This window comes from Oncorhynchus clarkii, chromosome 32, assembly GCF_045791955.1.
Source record: "Oncorhynchus clarkii lewisi isolate Uvic-CL-2024 chromosome 32, UVic_Ocla_1.0, whole genome shotgun sequence".
NCBI classification, from domain to species: domain Eukaryota; kingdom Metazoa; phylum Chordata; class Actinopteri; order Salmoniformes; family Salmonidae; genus Oncorhynchus; species Oncorhynchus clarkii.
The window spans coordinates 15,753,014-15,777,214 of record NC_092178.1 but is presented as its reverse complement, the minus strand read 5'-3'; the positions used below and the strand labels follow the sequence as shown (position 1 = coordinate 15,777,214).

Genomic DNA, 24,201 nt, shown 5'->3' with positions numbered 1-24,201 from the left:
TCTGTCAAGGTTAAACAACACACTCACTCACAGTCTCTCTCTCTCTGTGTCTCTCTCTCTCTGTCTCTCTCTCTCTCTCTCTCTCTCACTCTCTGTCTCTCCTCTCAATCTCACTCTACATTTATCGCTCTCTAGCTCTTTTGCTTCCAACTCCTCTCTCCTTTTTATCTCTTTCTCTATTTCTCACCCTCCTTCTCCCTCTCTGTTCCTCCTCTCTCCCTCTTTGTTCCCCCCTCCTCTTCTGCCTCTAGTTATGTTGATGTTTTTCCATCCTCTCTCTTCCCACCTGTCCTTTCCCACACCCTCTCTCTCCCTCCCACTATCCCTCCTTCTCACTCCCTCTCCCTCCCTTCTACCGTGCCCTAGTCAGGTTGATGTGTGAATACAGAGGGTGACTGTGGAGAGGCCATTATGCGTTGTTACTGCCAGTCAGCTGTCCTGGCGTCTGACCAGTGGCGTGACCGTACACTTTAATAATGCAAGGCTGTTGATCACTCTAAATGATTGATGATGGAGAGGTCTCAGTGATAACACACACCGCAGAACACAACACTACTCATAGTATCACTCAACTTTTTCTCTCTCTCATGCTTTCATCCTCTTTTAAACGCTTTCCGCTCCACTCTCTCTTTGGTTTGATATCATCTTGCCAGTGAACTGTTGTGTGGTTGTGTGTAATGCACTGTAATATAGTCTACTGGACACACATCCAAACATGGCATAGGAGCTGGATAAGAAAGGTAGACAGATGTGTCTCACTCTGTCTCTCTATCTCTCTGTGTGGTGTCATCCTGCCAGTCAACCTTTGTGTGGTTGTGTTTATTGGTATAAAACGATGGAAAGAGTAGCCTATATGTGCACTGGCAGGCCTGATAAACGACGGCAATGACACTGCCTATAGGGAGGAGGTCAAAGACCTGGCAGTGTGGTGCCAGAACAACAACTTCTCCCTCAACGTCAGCAAGACAAAAGAGCTGATCGTGGACTACAGGAAACGGAGTAGCCAAGCACGCCGCCATTCAGGCTGTAGTAGAGCTGGTCGGAAGCTTCAAGTTCCTCGGTGTCCACATCACTAAGGATCTATCATGGTCCACACACACCAACACAGTCGTGAAAAAGGCACGACAATGCCTCTTCCCCTTCAGGAGGCTGAAAAGATTTGGCATGGGCCCTCAGATCCTCAAGAACTTCTACAGCTGCACCATTAAGAGCATCTTGACTGGCTGCATCATCGCTTGATGTGGCAACTGCTTGGCATCCGACCGAAAGGCGCTACAGAGGGTAGTGCGCACGGCCCAGTACATCACTGGGGCTGAGCTCCCTGCCATCCAGGACTTCTATACCAGGCGGTGTCAGAGGAATACCCCAAAAATTACTCCAGCCACCCAAGTCACAGACTGTTCTCTCTGCTACAGCACTGCAAGCAGTACCGATGCACCAAGTCTGGAACCAACAGGATCCTGAACAGCTTCTAACCCCAATGCATAACACTGCTAAATCGTTTGTTAAATAGTTAATCAAATAGCTTCCCGTACTGTCTGCATTGACCCTTTTTTACTGTTTTGACTCAACACATACGCTGCTGCTACTGTTTATTATCTATCCTGTTGCCTAGTCAATTTATTCCAAGTTATATGTACATATCTACCTCATTACCTCGTACCTCAGCACATCGACTCGGTACAGGTAACTCGTGTATATAGCCAAGTTATTACCTCGTACCTCAGCACATCGACTCGGTACAGGTACCTCGTGTGTATATAGCCAAGTTATTACCTCGTACCTCAGCACATCGACTCGGTACAGGTAACTCGTGTATATAGCCAAGTTATTACCTCGTACCTCAGCACATCGACTCGGTACAGGTAGCTCGTGTATATAGCCAAGTTATTACCTCGTGGCCCTGCACATCGACTCAGTACAGGTACCTTGTGTATATAGCCAAGTTATTACCTCGTACCCCTGCACATCGACTCGGTACAGGTACCTCGTGTATATAGCCAAGTTATTACCTCGTACCTCAGCACATCGACTCGGTACAGGTACCTCGTGTATATAGCCAAGTTATTACCTCGTACCTCAGCACATCGACTCGGTACAGGTAGCTCGTGTATATAGCCAAGTTATTACCTCGTACCCCTGCACATCGACTCGGTACAGGTACCTCGTGTATATAGCCAAGTTATTACCTCGTACCCCTGCACATCGACTCGGTACAGGTACCTCGTGTATATAGCCAAGTTATTACCTCGTACCTCAGCACATCGACTCGGTACAGGTACCTCGTGTATATAGCCAAGTTATTACCTCGTACCTCAGCACATCGACTCGGTACAGGTACCTCGTGTATATACCAAGTTATTACCTCGTACCCCTGCACATCGACTCGGTACAGGTACCTCGTGAATATAGCCAAGTTATTACCTCGTAGCCCTGCACATCGACTCAGTACAGGTACCTCGTGTATATAGCCAAGTTATTACCTCGTACCCCTGCACATCGACTCGGTACAGGTACCTCGTGTATATAGCCAAGTTATTGCCTTGTACCCCTGGACATCGACTCGGTACAGGTACCTCGTGTATATAGCCAAGTTATTACCTCGCACCCCTGCACATCGACTCGGTACAGGTACCTCGTGTATATAGCCAAGTTATTACCTCGTACCCCTGCACATCGACTCGGTACAGGTACCTCGTGTATATAGCCAAGTTATTACCTCGTACCCCTGCACATCGACTCGGTACAGGTACCTCGTGTATATAGCCAAGCTAATTGATTGCATTTTGGAACATTCGAACTTATAGCCTACGGCCATGTGCGCATTGCTGTGCTATAATGTATAATGTCAAGAAATTCCCTAATAGTTTATCAACATTACAGGCTAAACGATCAGCCTCGTTGCTTTAAAATGTTTTTGTATTCATTTCGGATCTATCGCATCCCACAACAGTCCCAGAGTACTATAGGACATAGTAGATTGACATATGCTAGAGTTGCGCTGTTGGCTGAAGTAAAGTATGCTGAATGTGGACAGTTCTAACATCTTTAATATGCGCCTGGGAATTCCATAACAGGGATGCGTGCAGTTGCATCCCCAATGTGTCTGTCTTCATTCACTTGTAGCCTACTTAGCTGAAATGCCTGTGAGAAGGACCCAATCACGTGATGGGCATTGGCTACATCTGAGAGAGCCATGTGAGTGAGAGGTGCTTTGGAGCACGTCAGCTGGGAGAAGGGAATTATAATTAGCCTATTATATTCAGCCCAAGGGCACAACAGTCACTTTGGCTGCAAAAGGCATGGATTTTTTAGGGGGTATTACGGCCACACAAGGGGGATGTCGCCGGGAAATCCGAGGCCTGGAGAGAATATTATCAATTGCTTGTCAAATTGTGAATGAGAGACTGATGAAGTGTATGCAGCTTGCTACTTTTTTTCAAATCCTCTTTAGAGTCCAATCATGCAGCCTTAGAATGTATTGAACATCAAAACATATAGCCACAGAATAGCCACACGTGCGCACTTCCTTTGAAATCGTTTATCCTTTCTATTTTATTAAGCATTAAGCTATGTTCAATTTTCTTCATCCTATAAAAATAATAAAATATAATGCCACAGAATTCTAAGCAAATCTTTAAGTTTGTTAAGTCTGTTAAGTGAACTAGTGTAGCCCACAGCAATATGTCATTGCCACATCTGGGCCTAACATAAGGACAACTCAGAGTATGCTATTATGTTCTTCTGAAATACATTTTCTTTATATCATGTTTTTTTTAGACCTGTCTAGAATAAATAACATATTTATTGTGATGGTGTAGGCTGTATGAAACGGATTTATTAGACATTTAAAAATATAGATGCTCCAAAGGTCTTCATCAGTGGCTTGTAGGCTATGCGTGGAAGCAAGGAGATGCTAAACGTGTTTATGCTAATTAAAGTTCAATTACTGTGAGACCGGCAGTTATTTGCTTGGCAGTTATTCGGTTGGCCGTAGGCTATAAGTGCGAATGTTCCAAAATGCAATCAATTAGCTTGGCTATATACACGAGGTACCTGTACCTGAACAGTGTTCTTGAAAGTGACGACAAATGTGATTATGCATGTATGGTGCTTTTTTATGGTGAAAATGATCTTCACTAAACTTTAAACTTACTCGCAGCCTATGTTTGCCATTTAGGCTCTACACCAGTTGTTAAGCAGATTAATGTGCTTAATTTTAACCTCTACAGGATCGTGGGTTTCCCGCGGGATGGTTGAGCTAAAGTAGGCTAATGTGATTAGCATGAGATTGTAAGTAACAAGAAAATAGACATATCTGATATTGGCAGAAAGCTTATATTCTTGTTAATCTAACTGCACTGTCCACTGTACAGTAGCTATTACAGTGAAAGAAAACATGCTATAGTTTGAGGAGAGTGCACAGTTATGAACTTGAAAATGTATTAATAAACCAATTAGGCACATTTGGGCAGTCTTGATACAACCTTTTGAACAGAAATTGAATGGTTCATTGGATCAGTCAAAAACTTTGCACAGTTAATTTTTGTATTTTATTTTTATTTCACCTTTATTTAACCAGGTAGACCTGGCCAAGATAAAGCAAAGCAGTTCGACACATATAACAACACAGAGTTACACGTGGAGTAAAACAAAAAAACATAAAAAAACACACAGTCAATAATACAGTAGAAAATAAGTATATATACAATGTGAGCAAATAAGGTGAGATAAGGGAGGTAAAGGCAAAAAATAGACCATGGTGGCGAAATGAATACAATATAGCAATTAAAACACTGGAATGGTAGATTTGACAATAGATGAGTGTGCAAAGTAGAAATACTGGGGTGCAAAGGAGCAAAATAAATAAATAAATACAGTAGGGGAAGTGTTACGTCCATCGTTGAATGAGTGAGACCAAAGCGCAGCGTGGAAAGTGTTTATGATAATTTAATTATGAAACACAGACAAAACATAAACAAACGTAAAGTTCTGCAGGGCTAGACAGCTACTGTGCAAAAACAAGATCCCACAAACTCAGGTGGAAAACGGGCTGCCTAAGTATGATTCCCAATCAGAGACAACGATAGACAGCTGCCTCTGATTGGCAACCATACTCGGGCAACAAAGAAATAGAAAACTAGAATGCCCACCCAAATCACACCCTGACCGAACCAAATAGAGAAATTAACAGGCTCTATAAGGTCAGGGCGTGACAGGAAGAGGTAGTTGTTTGGGCTATTTATAGATGGGCTATGTACAGGTGCAGTGATCTGTGACATACACTTACTATATCACATACATTATTATATTATATTATATATTATTACATTATATTATTATATCACATACACACACCGCTGTTATCTAGTGGCAAAAATAAACAAATTGCGCCTGGGCTGGAATAATACATTATGGCCTTTCTCTTGCATTTCAAACATGATGGTACAAAAAAATACAAAAAAATGCATGTTTTTTTCTTTGCATTTTCTTTTGTTGGTGGCAGAGTAGCCTAGTAGTTAGAGCGTTGGACTAACTGACTTGCCTAGTAAAATAAATATATATTTTTTAACCTGATCTAATGTGTTATATTCTCCTACGTTAATTTAACATTTCCAAAAAACTTCAAAGTGTTTCCTTCCAAATGGTATCAAGAATATGCATATCCTTGCTTCAGGTCCTGAACTACAGGCAGTTAGATTTGGGTATGTCATTTTAGACGAAAATTGAAATAAAGGGGCAGATCCTTAATTAAGAAGTTATTTTGCCGTTTTAGTGATACAAACCGTATCAAAACAATTAAGCCTATGGGCTAGGCTACAGCAGCTAATGGGGATCCATAATAAATACAAATACAAATAAATACTTGAGTTGCGCGACTATGATTGGAAAAATAAGGTATGTGCTGTTTCTTGCCTTAATGCACAAGCTGGGCATCATTCACAAGTGATAGGCTAATATTGTCACCCATCAGACTATTCTTAGTTTAATGTTGTCTTAACATATACTAAATAATATATGTGTGATATTAGTTTTTATTTAGAATGGACCATTATCATGCACCTGTCTTGAAACAGGGAGATACATCTATGCACTTAAATAGCGAATGGAGGATGCTTTTCCCATGGTTCATTTTCATGCCAGCCAGGTAGACTATACTCTTGTTATAAAATGAAGCAATGTGCTTAATTTTAGGAAAGTTGATAAATAAATATAGTAGATCTAGCCTGTAGAAAGCTGATGGGATCCTCCTCTTTTTAATAGAGGCCATCAAAACTCTGTTTTCTTACACAATCGCATAGCCTATAAAAATAGCGCAACATGATCTCATGGGCACTAATGAAGTGTTTGATTATATTTTCAATTAAATTTGCTTTGATGTCAGAGTGATTAGAGGGACAATAGAGTGCTAAGTACCAGGCATTTAGCAAGTTTGGTAGGCTGCTAATGACCATCAGCAGCATCAGAGCTTGGAGAAGCCTAATTACTGTGACTAAACATTGGACAGGAGCTGTCAATGCAGTCATCATGTTTGTTTGCGTACTGGGAGCATTAGAGAATGTGTGGACATTACTCTTACTTTAGTCTGTCATAAACTATTTCCTATTTGGTGAGCTGACCACGTATGTATTGTTATGGCCTGTCATGCTCATAGACTATATCATACTCATAGACTATATCATACTCATAGACCATATCATACTCATAGACTATATCATAGACTATATCATACTCATAGACTATATCATACTCATAGACCATATCATACTCATAGACTATATCATAGACTATATCATACGCATAGACTATATCATACTCATAGACTATATCATATGCATAGACTATATCATACTCATAAACTATATCATACTCATAGACTATATCATAGATTATATCATACTAATAGACTACATCATACTCATAGACTATATCATAGACTATATCATACTCATAGACTATATCATAGATTATATCATACTCATAGACTATATCATACTCATAGACTATATCATAGACTATATCATACTTGTAGACTATATCATACTCATAAACTATATCATAGACTAGATCATGCTCATAGGCTATATCATAGACTATATAATACTCATAGACTATATCATACTCATAGATTATATCATAGACTAAATCATACTCATAAACTATATCATAGACTTTATAATACTCATATATTATATCATACTCATGGACTATATCATAGACTATATCATACGCATAGACTATATCATACTCATAAACTATATCATACTCATAGACTATATCATACTAATAGACTACATCATACTCATAGACTATATCATAGACTATATAATACTCATAGACTATATCATACTCATGGACTATATCATAGACTATATCATACTCATAAACTATATCATAGACTATATAATACTTGTAGACTATATCATACTCATAAACTATATCATAGACTAGATCATGCTCGTAGGCTATACCATATATATAATCCAAGAAAAATCTCAAACCCGAGATGCAAAAACTTCCAAATGCAATTTCCCAATAAGGAAGTTCCCCTACCTAAATAATGCAAAAGTTACATGTTAACTTCATTCATGACGAGAGAGAATACAGGAGACAGTCATATAATAAAGCAGGCAGCAGACCATTTTGTGGTGCTGAAATGTAAAGCTGCAACCGCAGTGCAATCAATAGGAGGGGAACAGTGCCTGGTGCTGAAAATATAGCTAACTTGTTATGCAAGTGTTGCACAGCAACAGATGGAGAAAACCTATACCAGTCAAGTAATTCATTTCAACAATAAACTTCATTTTAATTTGACTTTACAAATAACAAGAGGGCTTTATTAGAGTCTATTTTTCCGAGCCTAGGCCTATATAAAATAACTTAACTGGCTGAGGTAGGCTATGAGGCTTAACAGCATCTTTTACAATAAAAAATATTTGTCCTAATATAAGTGTGATACTTCCATATAGGCCACTAAGTGACTTACTCAATGGGAAAGTTGCTTTTCCCCTCGGACACGATCTTGTGGATGTCGCGTGAGATGGATGTACAGGCTGTCCTCATTTGACTTATGTAAAAAGCCAGTTGCTGTCGTCAATCTACACTGCGTTCATAGAGGAAAATGCGGACTTGCAGGTGTAAGTCGATCCAAACATTGTTCGTACATGAAATGCAAGATTCTTTATTGTGCTGTATTTCCCTGAGCATGCCACCCAAAACGCACACAAGGACTCGGCACTCCTGAGTACATCCCTGAGATGACTCGATGTCTGGAATTCAATCAGCTCAGTTTGAATTATGGCCTCATCTGTGTTTCTTCCCCTGAAAAAGGCAGTTAACCTAGGTTGTCATTGAAAATAAGAATTTGTTTTTAATTGACTTGCCTAGTTAAATAACAATTCTGAACAAATGTTGAAAACAATAGTATAGGCTACATATACCTGTTTTTCCCCATCAATCAATGCACAGAGAAATAGACAAAAAAAAGTAATTGAATGGAGATGTTGATTTTATGAGTGTATTCAGATCGAATTTATTATGTTATTGTCACTGAGTTTATTATGTACTAATCTGATCATTTTAGTGTAGGCCACTTAATTGTGCTAATATTATACACTAATTATGTTCTGGCCCACCAACTATTAGCTCAGATTTTTTTTGTCCTGAGGCTAAACCTATTTGACAAACCCTGTCATAGACTATATCATACTCATAGACTATATCATAGACTATATCATACTCATAGACTATGTCATAGACTATATCATACTCATAGACTATATCATACTCATAGACTATATCATACTCATAGACTATATCATAGAATATATCATACTCATAGACTATATCATACTCATAGACTATATCATACTCATAGACTATATCATAAACTATATCATAGACTATATCATACTCATAGACTATATCATAGAATATATCATACTCATAGACTATATCATACTCATAGACTATATCATACTCATAGACTATATCATAGACTATATCATACTCATAGACTATGTCATAGACTATATCATACTCATAGACTATATCATAGACTATATCATACTCATAGACTATGTCATAGACTATATCATACTCATAGACTATGTCATAGACTATATCATACTCATAGACTATATCATAGACTATATCATACTCATAGACTGTCATAGACTATATCATACTCATAGACTATGTCATAGACTATATCATACTCATAGACTATATCATACTCATAGACTATATCATACTCATAGACTATATCATAGAATATATAATAATCATAGACTATATCATACTCATAGACTATATCATACTCATAGACTATATCATACTCATAGACTATATCATACTCATAGACTATATCATAGACTATATCATACTCATAGACTATATCATAGACTATATCATACTCATAGACTATATCATAGACTATATCATACTCATAGACTATGTCATAGACTATATCATACTCATAGACTATATCATAGACTATATCATAGACTATATTATACTCATAGACTATGTCATAGACTATATCATACTCATAGACTATGTCATAGACTATATCATACTCATAGACTATATCATACTCATAGACTTTATCATACTCATAGACTATATCATAGAATATATCATACTCATAGACTATATCATAGACCTCATCATACTCATAGACTATATCATAGACCTCATCAAGCTCATAGACTATATCATACTCATAGACTATATCATAGACTATATCATACTCAGACTATATCATAGACTATATCATACTCATAGACTATATCATAGACCATATCATACTCATTGACTATATCATACTCATAGACTACATCATACTCATAGACTGTATCCCACAGGGAATATGTTTTTGTGAGACAGACAGACATACTATCATGTTTCAGGAATGACCCAGATGCAGACAGTGTCAAAGAAACAAAAGTTTAATTCTAAAACAGAGGCAGGCAAATGACAGGTCAAAGGGAGGCAGGGGTCAATAATCCAGAGAGGGTGTAAAGGGTCCAGAACGGCAGGCAGGCTCAGGGTCAGGGCAGGCAGGGGTGGGTCAGGGTATAGAACGGCAGGCAGTCTCAGGGTCAGGGCAGGCAGGGGTGGGTCAGGGTATAGAACGGCAGGCAGTCTCAGGGTCAGGGCAGGCAGGGGTCAATAATCCAGTGAGGTGGGTCAGGGTATAGAACGGCAGGCTCAGGGTCATTGCAGGCAGCAAGGTCAAAACCGGGAAGGACTAGAAAACAGGAGCAAGAAACCAGCAGGATCAGGGGAACAAATGCTGGTAGGTTTCACAAACAAAACATACTGGCAACAGACAAACAGAGAACACGGGTGTAAATACATAGGGGATAATGGGGAAGATGGGCGGCACCTGGACGGGGGTAGAGACAAGCATAAAGACAGGTGAAACAGATCAGGGTGTGACACAGACAGCATCTTTCTGTTATTGTGGCTTTCTGTTAATGGCTGTCTTCATCAGCCACTTCTGTTCTGTTCTGATGAATGTGTTCTTCACAGATGAGATATTCTGGAATATTAATCATGACATATTATCATTAATCATGACGCGTTGTCATTCTCCTGATGTTGCTTATTATGGAGAGTCGAAGACTGACACAGAGACACAGACACGGCTGAATCTGCTAAATCTGACATGTCTTGTCACTGCTTGTCTGCAAACAAATGACAACAATCAACACACAACACCTGTAACCTGTTCTGCAGAAGCCGGGCCACTTGGATGAAGCCAGGTGTGTGTTCAGTTAGAAATGCGTTATGTAGAACAGATATGACAGTCTGTCGTGTTGAATAGGGGATCCTGTGAGGCTATTTCCACTGTTCCTTTCACCTTACTGGTTAACCCTACTGAATACACCATGCCATGTGTTTGTTAGTTTGTCACCAGGATGGGTGTTGGCAGTGCAGAGCTCAGAGTAGGAATGCTGACCTAGGATCAGTTTAGCCTTTTAGATAATAATGAATAAGATCACATAGGCGGGCACTCCTACTCTGAGAAGCTGTGTGGGCCTAGGTGTGTGTTTGTCACCCGGCTGGGTGTTGGCGGTTCAGAACTGAGCTGACACAGAGACCTGAGACCTGACACAGACATCAGTCTGGGATGTGGTCCGCGGTCAGTGACAGGAGTGCGTGCATCAGCCCCCTCACACCAGAGTGAGCAACAGAATCTCTCAGGCTGAAGGGGAGTGGAAGTGACTGGTAGTGTTACAGAAGATGACCATCACTATGCCCACGCTCAAGGACGAAAACTCTGCCCCTTTTCTCCTCTGTCTCTATGGACCTTATACTCCTCCAGGGTGATGATGTGTTAGTGCTAATGTAATATATCATATATATAATAATAGTAGAATTAAGCAATAAGGCCCTAGGGGGCGTGGTATATGGCCAATATACCACTGCTATGCACTGTTTCACTGCACGACGCAACGCGGAGTGCCTGGATACAGCCCTTAGCTGTAGTATATTGGCCATATACCACAAACCCCTGAGGTACATTATTGCTATCATAAACTGGTTACCAATGTAATAGGAAGAGTAGGAAGAATAAAAATAAATGTTTTGTCATACTCGTGGTATACGGTCTGATATACCACGGCTGTCAGCCTATCAGCATTCAACGCTCGAACATGCCGGTTTCTAATAACATATATGACATTAAAGTAGATACACCAGTAGTTATGTAGCCTATACTCCTAAACTCCCTGGTACAACACGGCCAGGCATCAGTATACTGAACTGCACATATCCACCAAAGCTCTTTACTGGACTGGATGACAATATCATCTTTATTAACATATTTCAAACACTTGTAGTACCACTCATCTAAAGACATGTGGTCTTGCACAATATACTTATACTACTGTATATGTCTTGTTACCAACTACAAAATATGATTCCCCCAAACATAGCTTGTGTAAAAAGTGTAAACTCAGTGTGGTAGCTAACAAGTGTGTTTCTATGTGTCTGCAGGTGTTCAACACCTACTGTAACGAGGACTATGACAGGAGGAATGAGGAGGTGGACCCGGTGGCCTCGTCAGCAGAGTACGAGCTGGAGAAGAGGGTGGAGAAACTGGAGCTGTTCCCTGTAGAGCTGGAGAAAGGTACATAGACGTGGGGCCGATCCCAAATAACCATATCCTCTAAGCACTATCTCTTCACTCCCTACCCCCTACACACTTCATGTACAGTGCTTTCAGAAAGTATTCACACCCCTTGACTTTATTCACAGTTTGTTCAGTTACAGCCTGCATTTAAAATTGATGAAATGTAGATTTTTTTTGTCACTGGCCAACACACAACACCCCGTAATGTCAAAGTGGAATTGTTTTTAGGCATTTTTACCAAGTAATACAAAATTAAAAGCTAAAATGTCTTCAGTCAGTAAGTATTCAACCCCTTTGTTATGGTAAGCCTAAATAAGTTCAGTAGTGGAAAGGTGCTTGACAAGTCACATAATAAGTTGCATGGACTTACTCTGTGTGCAATAATAGTGTTTAACATGATGTTTTAATGGCTACCTCATCTCTGTACCCCACACATACAATTATCTGTAATGTCCCTCAATCAAGCAGTGAATTTCAAGCACAGATTCAACTACAAAGACCAGGGAGGTTTTCCGATGCCTAGTAACGAAGGACACCGATTGGTCGATGGGCCAAAAGAAAAAAGCAGACAGCGGCTGTGATAGGAGAAAACTGACAATGGATCAACAACATTGTAGTTACTCCACAATACCAATCTAAATGACAGAGTGAAAAGAAGGAAGCCTGTACATAATTTTTTTTCTCCAAAACATGCATCCTGTTTGCAATAAGGCACTGAAGTAAAACTGCAAAAGATTTGGCAAAGAAATTAACTTCATGGCCTGAATACAAAGCGTTATGTTTGGAGCAAATCCAACTCTTCACTAATTACCTCTCTTCATATTTTCAAGCATGGTGGTGGCTGCATCATATTATGGGTATGCTTGTCATCAGCAAATACTAGGGAGTTTTTTAGGATAAAAATTAATGGAATAGAGCTAAGCACAGGCAAAATCCTAGAGGAAAACCTGGTTCAGTCTACTTTCCACCAGACACTGAGAGACAAATTCACTTTTCAGCAAGACAAAAAACACAAGGTCAAATCTACACTGGAGTTGCTTACCAAGATGACATTCCTAAGTGGCCTAGTTACAGTTTTGACTTAAATCAGCTTGAAAATGTATGTCAAGGCTTGAAAATGACAGTCTGGCAATGATCAACAACCAATTTGAAGAATTTTGTACAATCCAGGTGTGCAAAGCTCTTAGCAACTTACCCACAACTGTTATCACTTCCAGAGGTGATTCTAACATGACCTGATTCAGGGTGTTGAATACTTATCAAATAAAGATCTATATTTTTTTTCATATTTTTATTGCACTTTAAAATACAATTAAATTCAAATCACATTGTATTTGTCACATGCGCCGAATACAACAGGTGTAGTAGACCTTACTGTGAAATGCTTACTTACAAGCCCTTAACCAAGAATGCCGTTTTAGCAACAATAAAATAACAATAATGAGGCTATATACAGGGGGTACAGGTACCGAGTTAATGTGCTGGGGGTACAGGTTAGTCGAGGTAATATATACATGTAGGTAGGGGTAAAGTGATTAAGCATAGATAATAGATAATAAACAGCGAGTAGCTGTCAATGCAAATAGTCCGAGTAGCCATTTGATTAATTGTTCATCAGTCTTATAGCTTGGGGGTAGAAGCTGTTAATTCTTGGTGAAAGGGGGCAGTATTTTCACGTCCGGATGAAATGCATGCCCAAATGCAACTGCCTGCTACTCATCCCCAGAAGATAAGATATGCATATTATTAGTAGATTTCGATAGAAAACACTCTGAAGTTTCTAAAACTGTTTGAATCATGTCTGTGAGTATAACAGAACTTACCTAGCAGGCGAAACCCCGAGGACAAACCATTCCGATTTTTTTTATTTTGAGGTCACTCTCTTTTCAATGGGGTTTCATTGGGAATCCAGATTTCTAAGGTACCTTCTTGCAGTTCCTACCGCTTCCACTGGATGTCAATAGTCTTTAGAAATTGATCATTCTGTCTTCAATTTTATCGATTATTTACGTTAAAAAATACCTAAAGTTGTATTACAAAAGTAGTTTGAAATGTTTTGGCAAAGTTTACAGGTAACTTTTGAGATATTTTGTAGTCATGTTGCGCAAGTTGGAACCAGTGTTTTTCTGGATCAAACGCACCAAATAAATTGACATTTTGGATATATATAGACAGAATTAATGGAACAAAAGGACCATTTGTGATGTCTATGGGACATATTGGAGTGCCCACAAAATAATCTCGTCAAAGGTAAGGCATTAATTATATTTTTATTTCTGCGTTTTGTGGTTGAAATATGCTTCTCTCTCTTTGTTTACTGGGGTGCTGTCCTGAGATAATAGCATCTTTTGCTTTCACCGAAAAGCCTTTTTGAAATCTGACATGTTGGCTGGATTCACAACAAGTGTAGCTTTAATTTGCTATCTTGCATGTGTGATTTAATGAAAGTTAGATTTTTATAGTAATTTATTTGAATTTGGCGCTCTGCATTTTCCCGGGCTTTTGGGACGCTAGCATTCCACATATCCCAGAGAGGTTAAGGAGCCTTTTGGACCTAGATTTGGCGCTCCGGTACCGCTTGCTGTGCGGTAGCAGAGAGAACAGTCTATGACTACCAGTCAGGATGCTCTCGATGTCGCAGCTGTAGAACTTTTTGAGGATCCTGGAATCCAAGCTAAATCTTTTCAGTCTCCTGAGGGGGAATAAGCATTGTCGTGCCCTCTTCACTACTGTATTGGTGTGTTTGAACAATGATAGTTTGTTGGTGATGTGGACACCAAGGAACTTGAAGCTCTCAACTTGCTCCACTACAGCCCCATCGATTAGAATGGGGGCGTACTCGTTCCTCCTTTTCCTGTAGTCCATGATCATCTCCTTTGTCTTGATCACATTGAGATAGAGGTTGTTGTCCTGGCACCACACTTCCAGGTCTCTGACCTCCTCCCTATAGGCTGTGTCATTGTTGTCGGTGATCAGGCCTACCACCGTTGTGTCGTCGGCAAACTTAATGATGGAGTTGGAGTCATGCTTGGCCACGCAGTCATGAAGTAACAGGGAGTACAGGAGGGGACTAAGCATGCATCCCTGAGGGGCCCCCGCGTTGAGGACTAGCATGGCAGATGTGTGGTTGAAAATGTCAGTGAAGACACTTGCCAGTTGGTCACCGCATGCTCGGAGTACATGTCCTGGTAATCCATCTGTCCCTGCAGCCTTGTGAAGGTTGACCTGTTTAAAGGTCTTACCCACATCGGCTACGGTGAGTGTGATCACACAGTCGTCCGGGAACAGCTTGTGCTCTCATGCACGCTTCAGTGTTGCTTGCCTCGAAGCGCGCATGGAAGTCATAGGCTTGTGTCACTGGGCAGCTCGCGGCTGGGCTTCCCTTTGTAGTCCGTAATAGTTTGCAAGCCCTGCCACATCTGACGAGCGTCGAAGCCGGTGAAGTAGGATTCAATCTTAGTCCTGTAGTTTACGATTTGCCTGTTTAATGATTCGTCTGAGGGCATAGTGGGATTTCTTATAAGCATCCGCGTTAGAGTCCTGCTCCTTGAAAGCGGCAGCTCTACCCTTTAGCTCAGTGCGGATGTTGCCTGTAATCCATGTCTTCTGTTTGGGGTATGTGCGCACGGTCACTGTGGGGACAACGTCATTGATGCAGTTATTGATGAAGCTGGGGACAGATGTGGTATACTTCTCAATGCCATCGGATGAGTCCCGGAACATAGTCCAGTCTATGCTAGCAATACTGTCCTGTAGCTTAGCATCTGCGTCATCTGACCACTTCCGCATTGAGCGAGTCACTGGTGCTTCCTGATTTAGTTTTTGCTTGTAAGCAGGAATCAGGAGGATATAATTATGGTCAGATTTGCCAAATGGAGGGCGAGGGAGAGCTTTGTACACGTCTCTGTGTCTGGATTAAAGGTGGTCTAGAGTTTGTATTCCTCTTTTTGCACATGTAACATGCTGGTAGATGAATAGATACAGTATCTATCTATCCATCCATCCCTCGCCTCCTACCCACAGTCAGAGGGCTGACATTAAGGATGGTATTGACTGAAACACACACACAGGGCACGCCCCCCCCCCCCCTTTCTCTATGACACAAACACATACACACTTGCCATTGTATAACCCCTGTCTCCTCTCTGCCCAGATGACGATGGCCTTGGTATCAGTATCATAGGAATGGGAGTGGGTGCTGACGCTGGTCTGGAGAAACTTGGCATCTTCGTCAAGACTGTCATCGAGGGCGGGGCAGCTGAGAGAGATGACAGGTAAGAGCTCTCTGCTTCCTGAGAAGGTGCCAATTCAATCCCTGTACACACACACACACACACACACACACACACACACACACACACACACACACACACACACACACACACACACACACACACACACACACACACACACACACACACACTAGTCCTCATGGCCCAGAGAGATTTAGCAGCAGGGGTCTGGGATTACAGTGAGGAGGGAGGCACGGCCTGAAATTTAAGCAACAGCTCTGGGATGTTATCACACTCTGCAGCTGCAGGAAACAGTGTGTGCATGTGGGTGGGTGCGTGGGTGAGTGTGCACGCATAATATAATATAACATAATATACTCTATGGGCATATCAAAGTTCCAGGGATCTCTGCTAGTGTTAAAGTTATGGCCCGTTTTATAAAGAGAAATTGGGATAGTAGACAATGTAACCAATCACAGCGCTCCTCTTACTTGTAACATTGCACATCCTGCAAGTCACCAGCAGAGGGCAACCATTTTAAATCCATTTTCACATTCAATCTATTGGTAAGGCTTAAAAATTGGATAATAACTCTAGAAGTAGCAGAGATCCCAATCTGGAAATTTCATATGCACATAAACTATATTATGTTCAACAATATATTTAAAAATATATATATATTCATGTTAATATTTATTTTTAAACTAATATAAAACTATTAAACAAAATTATCACCTATACTCTCTGTCGGCTCCCGAACGTAAGGCTCTCGAAGATTATTTGTCTGTAGCTCTTGCCGCCGGTACCATAGTCCCCTCCTCCTCTCCCGCCGGAGCGGGGTTTTTTTTTGTTAAGAAGAAGGACGGGTCCCTGCGCCCCTGCATAGATTATCAAGGGCTGAATGACATAACAGTGAAGAATCGTTATCCGCTTCCTCTTATGTCTTCAGCCTTCGAGATCCTGCAGGGAGCCAGGTTTTTCACTAAGTTGGACCTTCGTAACGCTTACCATCTCGTGCGCATCAGGGAGGGGGACGAGTGGAAGACGGCGTTTAACACTCCGTTAGGGCACTTTGAATACCGGGTTCTTCCTTTCGGCCTCGCTAACGCTCCAGCTGTCTTTCAGGCATTAGTCAATGATGTCCTGAGAGACATGCTGAACATCTTTGTTTTCGTTTACCTTGACGATATCCTGATTTTTTCACCGTCACTCCAGATTCATGTTCAGCACGTTCGACGTGTCCTCCAGCGCCTTTTAGAGAATTGTCTTTTTGTGAAGGCTGAGAAGTGCACTTTTCATGCCTCCTCCGTCACATTTCTCGGTTCTGTTATTTCCGCTGAAGGCATTAAGATGGATCCCGCTAAGGTCCAGGCTGTCATTGATTGGCCCGTCCCTAAGTCACGCGTCGAGCTGCAGCGCTTTCTCGGCTTCGCGAACTTCTATCGTCGTTTCATCCGTAATTTCGGTCAGGTGGCAGCTCCTCTCACAGCCCTTACTTCTGTCAAGACGTGCTTTAAGTGGTCCGTTTCCGCCCAGGGAGCTTTTGATCTCCTCAAGAATCGTTTTACATCCGCTCCTATCCTTGTTACACCTGACGTCTCTAGACAGTTCGTGGTCGAGGTTGACGCGTCAGAGGTGGGCGTGGGAGCCATTCTTTCTCAGCGCTCCCTCTCTGACGACAAGGTCCACCCTTGCGCGTATTTTTCTCATCGCCTGTCGCCGTCGGAACGTAACTATGATGTGGGAAACCGCGAACTGCTCGCCATCCGCTTAGCCCTAGGCGAATGGCGACAGTGGTTGGAGGGGGCGACCGTTCCTTTTGTCGTTTGGACTGACCATAGGAACCTTGAGTACATCCGTTCTGCCAAACGACTTAATGCGCGTCAGGCGCGCTGGGCGCTGTTTTTCGCTCGTTTCGAGTTCGTGATTTCTTATCGTCCGGGCTCTAAGAACACCAAGCCTGATGCTTTATCTCGTCTCTTCAGTTCTTCAGTAGCCTCCACTGACCCCGAGGGGATTCTCCCTGAGGGGCGTGTTGTCGGGTTGACTGTCTGGGGAATTGAGAGGCAGGTAAAGCAAGCACTCACTCAAACTCCGTCGCCGCGCGCTTGTCCCAGGAACCTTCTTTTCGTTCCCGTTCCTACTCGTCTGGCCGTTCTTCAGTGGGCTCACTCTGCCAAGTTAGCCGGCCACCCTGGCGTTCGGGGTACGCTTGCTTCCATTCGCCAGCGTTTTTGGTGGCCCACCCGGGAGCATGACACGCGTCGCTTCGTGGCTGCTTGTTCGGTCTGCGCGCAGACTAAGTCCGGTAACTCCCCTCCTGCCGGCCGTCTCAGGCCGCTTCCCATTCCCTCTCGACCGTGGTCTCACATCGCCTTAGATTTTGTCACCGGACTGCCTTCGTCAGCGGGGAAGACTGTTATTCTTACGGTTGTCGACAGGTTCTCTAAGGCGGCTCATTTTATTCCCCTTGCTAAGCTTCCTTCTGCTAAAGAGACGGCACAAATCATCAAATACCCCTTGTATTACAGAGCAAGCGGTAAAGCTTCATATGACACCAATGTTTGCTTTGTAGCACCGACAGATGAAACACTATAGAGTCTTAAAGGAGGACTGGGTAAGGCCAAAATGTCCTAAATATGCCAACTTTGACCAATTATTTCTCAACTATGCTTTTAGATACACATGTCAAATATGTCCACGATCCTTCCTCCAAAGGACTATTCTATGGATTACATTTTGTGAAAATCCCCCAAATCATGTAATTTTTTGTCTGGGTTTCGTGAGGAATCACTCAACACAGAGATCAGGTTTCATAGTCACACATACACGGACGCATGCAGACACAGGGAGAGAGAGAAAACCCCTCTGCATCATCTTCCACTGAGCCTCTCAGTCTCACCCCACACCTCGCTTAAATCTGAGGGTTAATCGGAATGTGGTCTTGGTGAGAGATTTAATGTGAGACAGAGAGACCTGTGTGTGTGTGTGTCAAATCAAATCAATAAATCAAATCAAATTGTATTTGTCACGTACTTTGTAAACAACAGGTGTAGACTAACAGTGAAATGCTTACTTACGGGGCCCTTCCTAACAATGCAGAGAGAAATAACATGTAATAATAAAAGTAATAATGAATGCACAATGAGTAATGATAACATGGCTATATACACGGGGTACCAGTACTGATTCGATGTGCTGGAGTATGAGGAAATGAGGTAGATATGTACATATAACTTGGAATAAATTGACTAGGCAACAGGATAAATAATAAACAGTAACAGTTGAGTCAAAAGGTTTATGCGAAAAGGGTCAATGCAGATAGTACGGGTAGCTATTGGTTAACTATTTAACTATTTTACTTCTACCCCCAACTATGGCTTGGTGGTAGAAGCTGTTCAGGGTCCTGTTAGTTCCAGACTTGGGGCATTGGTACCGCTTACCATGCGGTAGCAGAGAGAACAGTCTATGACTTGGGTGGCTGGCTACCGCCGGGTATAGTAGTCCTGGATGGCACTACCCTCTGTAGTGCCTTGCAGTCGGATGCCAAGCAGTTGTCATACCAAGCGGTGATACAGCCAGTCAAGAGGTTCTCAATGGTGTAGCTGTATATCTTTTTGAGGATCTGAGGCCCCATGGGAAGAGGCATTGCTGTGCCCTCTTCATGACTGTGTTGGTGTGTGTGGACCATGATAGATCCTTAGTGATGTGAACACGAGGAACTTGAAGCTCTCGACCTGCTCCACTACAACCTGGTTGATGTGAATGGGGGCATGCTTGGCCCTCCGTTTCCTGAAGTCCACGATCAGTTATTTTTGTCTGACTTTGAGGAAGATGTTGTTGTCCTGGCACCAGACTGCCAGGTCTCTGACCTCCCTATAGGCTGTGTCATCGTCATCGGTGATCAGGCCTACCACTGTTGTGTCGTCAGCAAACTTAATGATGGTGTTGGAGTCGTGCGTGGCCACGCAATTGTGGGTGAACAGGGAGTACAGGAGGGGACTAAGCACGCACCCTTGAGGGGCCCCCATGTTGAGGGTCAGCATGGCGGATGTCTTGTTGCCTACCCTCACCACCTGGGGACGGGCCGTCAGGAAATCCAGGATCCAGTTGCAGAGGGAGGTGTTCAGTCTCAGGATCCTTAGCTCAGTGATGCGCTTGGAGGGCACTATGGTGTTGAACGCGGAGCTTTAGTAAGTGAACAGCATTCTCACATTGGTGTTCCTCTTGTCCAGGTTAGAGAGGGCAGTGTTGAGTGCATTAGAGATTGCATCACCTGTGGATCCATTGGGGCGGTATGTAAATTGGAGTGGGTCCAGGGTGTCTGGGATGGAGTTGATGTGAGCCATGATCAGCCTTTCAAAGCATTTCATGGCTACAGATATGAGTGCTATGGAGCGATGGTCATTTTGACAGGTGACCTTGGCTTTCTTGGGCACAGGGACTATGGTGGTCTGCTTAAAACATGTAGGTATTACAGACTGGGTCAGGGAGAGGTTCAAAATATCAGTGAAGACACTTGCCAGCTGGTCAGTGTGTGCGCTGGGTACACATCCTGGTAATCCGTCTGGCCCTGCGGCCTTGTGAATGTTAACCTGTTTAAAGATCTTCCTCATACCGGCTGCAGAGAGAGTGATCACACAGTCGTCCAGAACAGCTGGTGCTCTCATGCATGGTTCCGTGTTGCTTGCCTCGAAGCAAGCATAGAAGTCATTTAGCTCGTCTGGTAGGCATGTGTGTGTATGTGCGTGTGTGTGTGCTTGCGTGTGTGCATGCGTGCACAGTGCTTAATAGTCTGGTCTCGCTCTGACAGGAAGGCACTGCTTCGGCCTACAGTCTGGGGAGCCAATGTCTTCTCCGCCGGGGTCAGAGTCAGGATCAATTCCATTTAAATTCAGTCAATTCAGAAACGTAAACTTATTTATGACTGAATTGAAATGGAATTGACCCCAACCGTGTCCGGGCTTTGATGATTACTGTTGTCCTAGGCCCTGTATGAAAGAAAAGCCCTTAAAAGTGTCATATGCAACCACTCAATGTCACGTGAAGTGGTTGACAGTGTTGCAATGCTGATGGTTAGTCTGTCTGTCTGTGTTAGGTGGTTTGTATTCTGTCTGTCTTAAGTGGTTTGCATTCAGTCTGGCTGTCCCGACACCATACAGTATGTCAGTAATCATATCTGTGTTTGTCCACTGAGTTGTGGATGTGATGCCACAGTGATTCAGACTGTAAACTGCTGTTAGGTCAGACAGTGTTAGGTTTGACACGTTTTAAGGGTACGTTTAAATTCTCAGAATAGCTTGGACATCCACTGTATTGATGCTTTGTTACATGGGTATTATAATGTTATTGCGACCATAGACGATCTATGAATAGAAAAGTGGGACTTAGGAAAAAAAAAATGCCCTGGACTTTCACGCTAATGTTATCTAAATTAATTATTATATTTGAATTGTTAAATCAAAATGGAATTTTAAAATAGGCAGCCTATTCATTATTGTTTTGTTAAAGAACTGTCACCACAACAGCCTTGTCACAGGCTGTGACTGCGTCCCAAATGGCACAGTGTTCTCTATGGGCCCTGGTCAAATGTAGTGCACTAAATAGGGAATAGGGTGCCATTTGGGGATACAAACATTCTGATAACCTTGTTTCCTCTGTTGACCAAATTGGTGTTGGCTCACAAGCCCTGGGCGCTATCAAGCAGCGATAGCTACACATCCTGTCATGTCCAAGCTAACCCCACAGTGTGAATGTAATGCTTTCTGTCTGTTTGGCAATAGTGCTGCTCCACTCTTGTAATGGAGAATGGTTGCCTCAAGACACGTCTAGCTGTACTATATTCAGTAGTTTGATAATTAGCTATTGCACCATTTTGCACCACTGAACACTCAGCTCACATCATGTGATAATACATTTTCAAAAGCAGATTATGAAATCTGACTTCGATTAGATATTTTCTAAGCATCCCTTACTCAACATTGACTTTTTTTGTATCACTCTGCAAAGCACCACATCAGTGCATACTCTACTACTGCACAGTGGATCCTTTATATATATGTATATACACTACCGTTCAAAAGTTTGGGGTCACTTAGAAATGTCCTTGTTTTTGAAAGAAAATCGATTTTTTGGTCCATTGAAATAACATCAAATTGATCAAAAATACAGTATAAACATTGCTAATGTTGTAAATGACTATTATATCTGGAAACGGACGATTTGTTATGGAATATCCACATAGGCGCACAGAGGCCCATTATCATCAATCATTATTCCTGTGTTCCAATGGCACATTGTGTTAGCTGATCCAAGTTTATCATTTTAAAAGGCAAATTGATCATTAGAAAACCCTTTTGCAATTATGTTAGCACAGCTGAAAACTGTTGTTCTGATTAAAGAAGCAATAAAACTGGCCTTCTTTAGACTAGTTGAGTAGCTGGAGCATCAGCATTTGTGGGTTCGATTACAGGATCAAAATGGCCAGAAGAAAATCACTTTCTTTTGAAACTCGTCAGTCTATTCTTGTTCTGAGAACTGAAGGCTATTCCATGTGAGAAATTGCCAAGAAACTGAAGTTCTTGTACAGTGCTATGTACTACTCCCTTCACAGAAGAGCACAAACTGGCCCTAACCAGAATAGAAAGAGGAGTGGGAGGCCCGGATGCACAACTGACCAGGAAGACAAGTACATTAGAGTGTCTTTTGGCCCATTCCCCCTGACAGAGCTGGTGTAACTGAGTCAGGTTTTGTCGCCCTCCTTGCTCGCACACACTTTTTCAGTTCTGTCCACAAATTGTCTATAGGAATGAGGTCAGGGCTTTGTGATGGCCAAATTTGGAAGTATGCTTGGGATCATTGTCAATTTGGAAGACCCATTTGCGACCAAGCTTTAACTTCCTGACTGATGTCTTGAGATGTTGCTCCTATATAACCACATACTTTTCCTTCCTCATGGTGCCATTTATTTTATGAAGTGTACCAGTACCTCCTGCAGCAAAGCACCCCAACAACATGATGCTGCCACCCCCGTGCTTCACAGTTGGGATGATGTTCTTTGGCTTGTTTTCATATACATGTTTTTCTCCATAGAACATAACAGATAGAGAGAGAATGACAAGTAGTTGGCCTGATTCAAACCTATGCCGCAGCCATGTGTACCAGAGGCTACGGCTTTACCACTAGACCAGCAAAGCCACAGCTCAGTAGATCCTACAGTAACCTTTATCTCTTACCTGTGTGTGACCTTTCTGTGACCTCAGTATGTTGTGTCGTAGGATCAAGGTGAACGACCAGATCGTGGAGGTGGACGGCACCAGTCTGGTGGGGGTGACACAGAGCTTCGCTGCCTCCGTCCTGAGGAACACCCAGGGAGTGGTTAGGTAAGATCAACTGCCACATCCGTAACATTTTATTTTCATTTATTTATACAGATGAGTCCACGGTACCATAAAGTGGCATAAACCACAGCCGTCATGGGCATCAGCCATGGTCTGTTTAGTTAAAATGGCATTGTTATGGGGGATAACTCAATGTGTACTGCTACACTTTATATAGTAGTCTGCCAGATAGTCAACCTTTCTGCACATGAGAAATAATGCATGGGTCGTCCTTTTGCGTGGATTTGATATTTTAAGTAGAGATTGTGTACCGATATTGAATAAAAGCCTCTTCTATTAAATGAAGTTCCCTTTAATACAGACCACGTGGAGAAATCAATAAATCCGATTTTTAATATGAATAAAGGCTTGCTAAAGTGTCTTTAAACTTAACCCAATTTACTGTTAATGTTTTCAAACTGCAGACCACCAAAACCGCTACACGAAC

At 42.1% G+C, this 24,201-nt stretch overlaps 1 protein-coding gene across 3 annotated transcripts in view; it reads left to right on the top strand.

Annotated features, from left to right (window-relative positions):
- Nucleotides 1-24,201, top strand: part of LOC139392286 (neurabin-1-like) — a 94,285-nt gene that overhangs the window by 33,265 nt on the left and 36,819 nt on the right. For 2 of the 3 annotated variants that reach the window (XM_071140158.1, XM_071140157.1), the window contains exons 3-5: nt 12,007-12,139; nt 16,296-16,416; nt 23,652-23,756. In XM_071140158.1, the coding sequence (XP_070996259.1) occupies nt 12,007-12,139; nt 16,296-16,416; nt 23,652-23,756 (359 nt within the window). Of the gene's footprint in view, nt 1-12,006; nt 12,140-16,295; nt 16,417-23,636; nt 23,757-24,201 lie in introns of all 3 variants that reach the window. The other variant, XM_071140156.1, reaches the window with a different exon arrangement.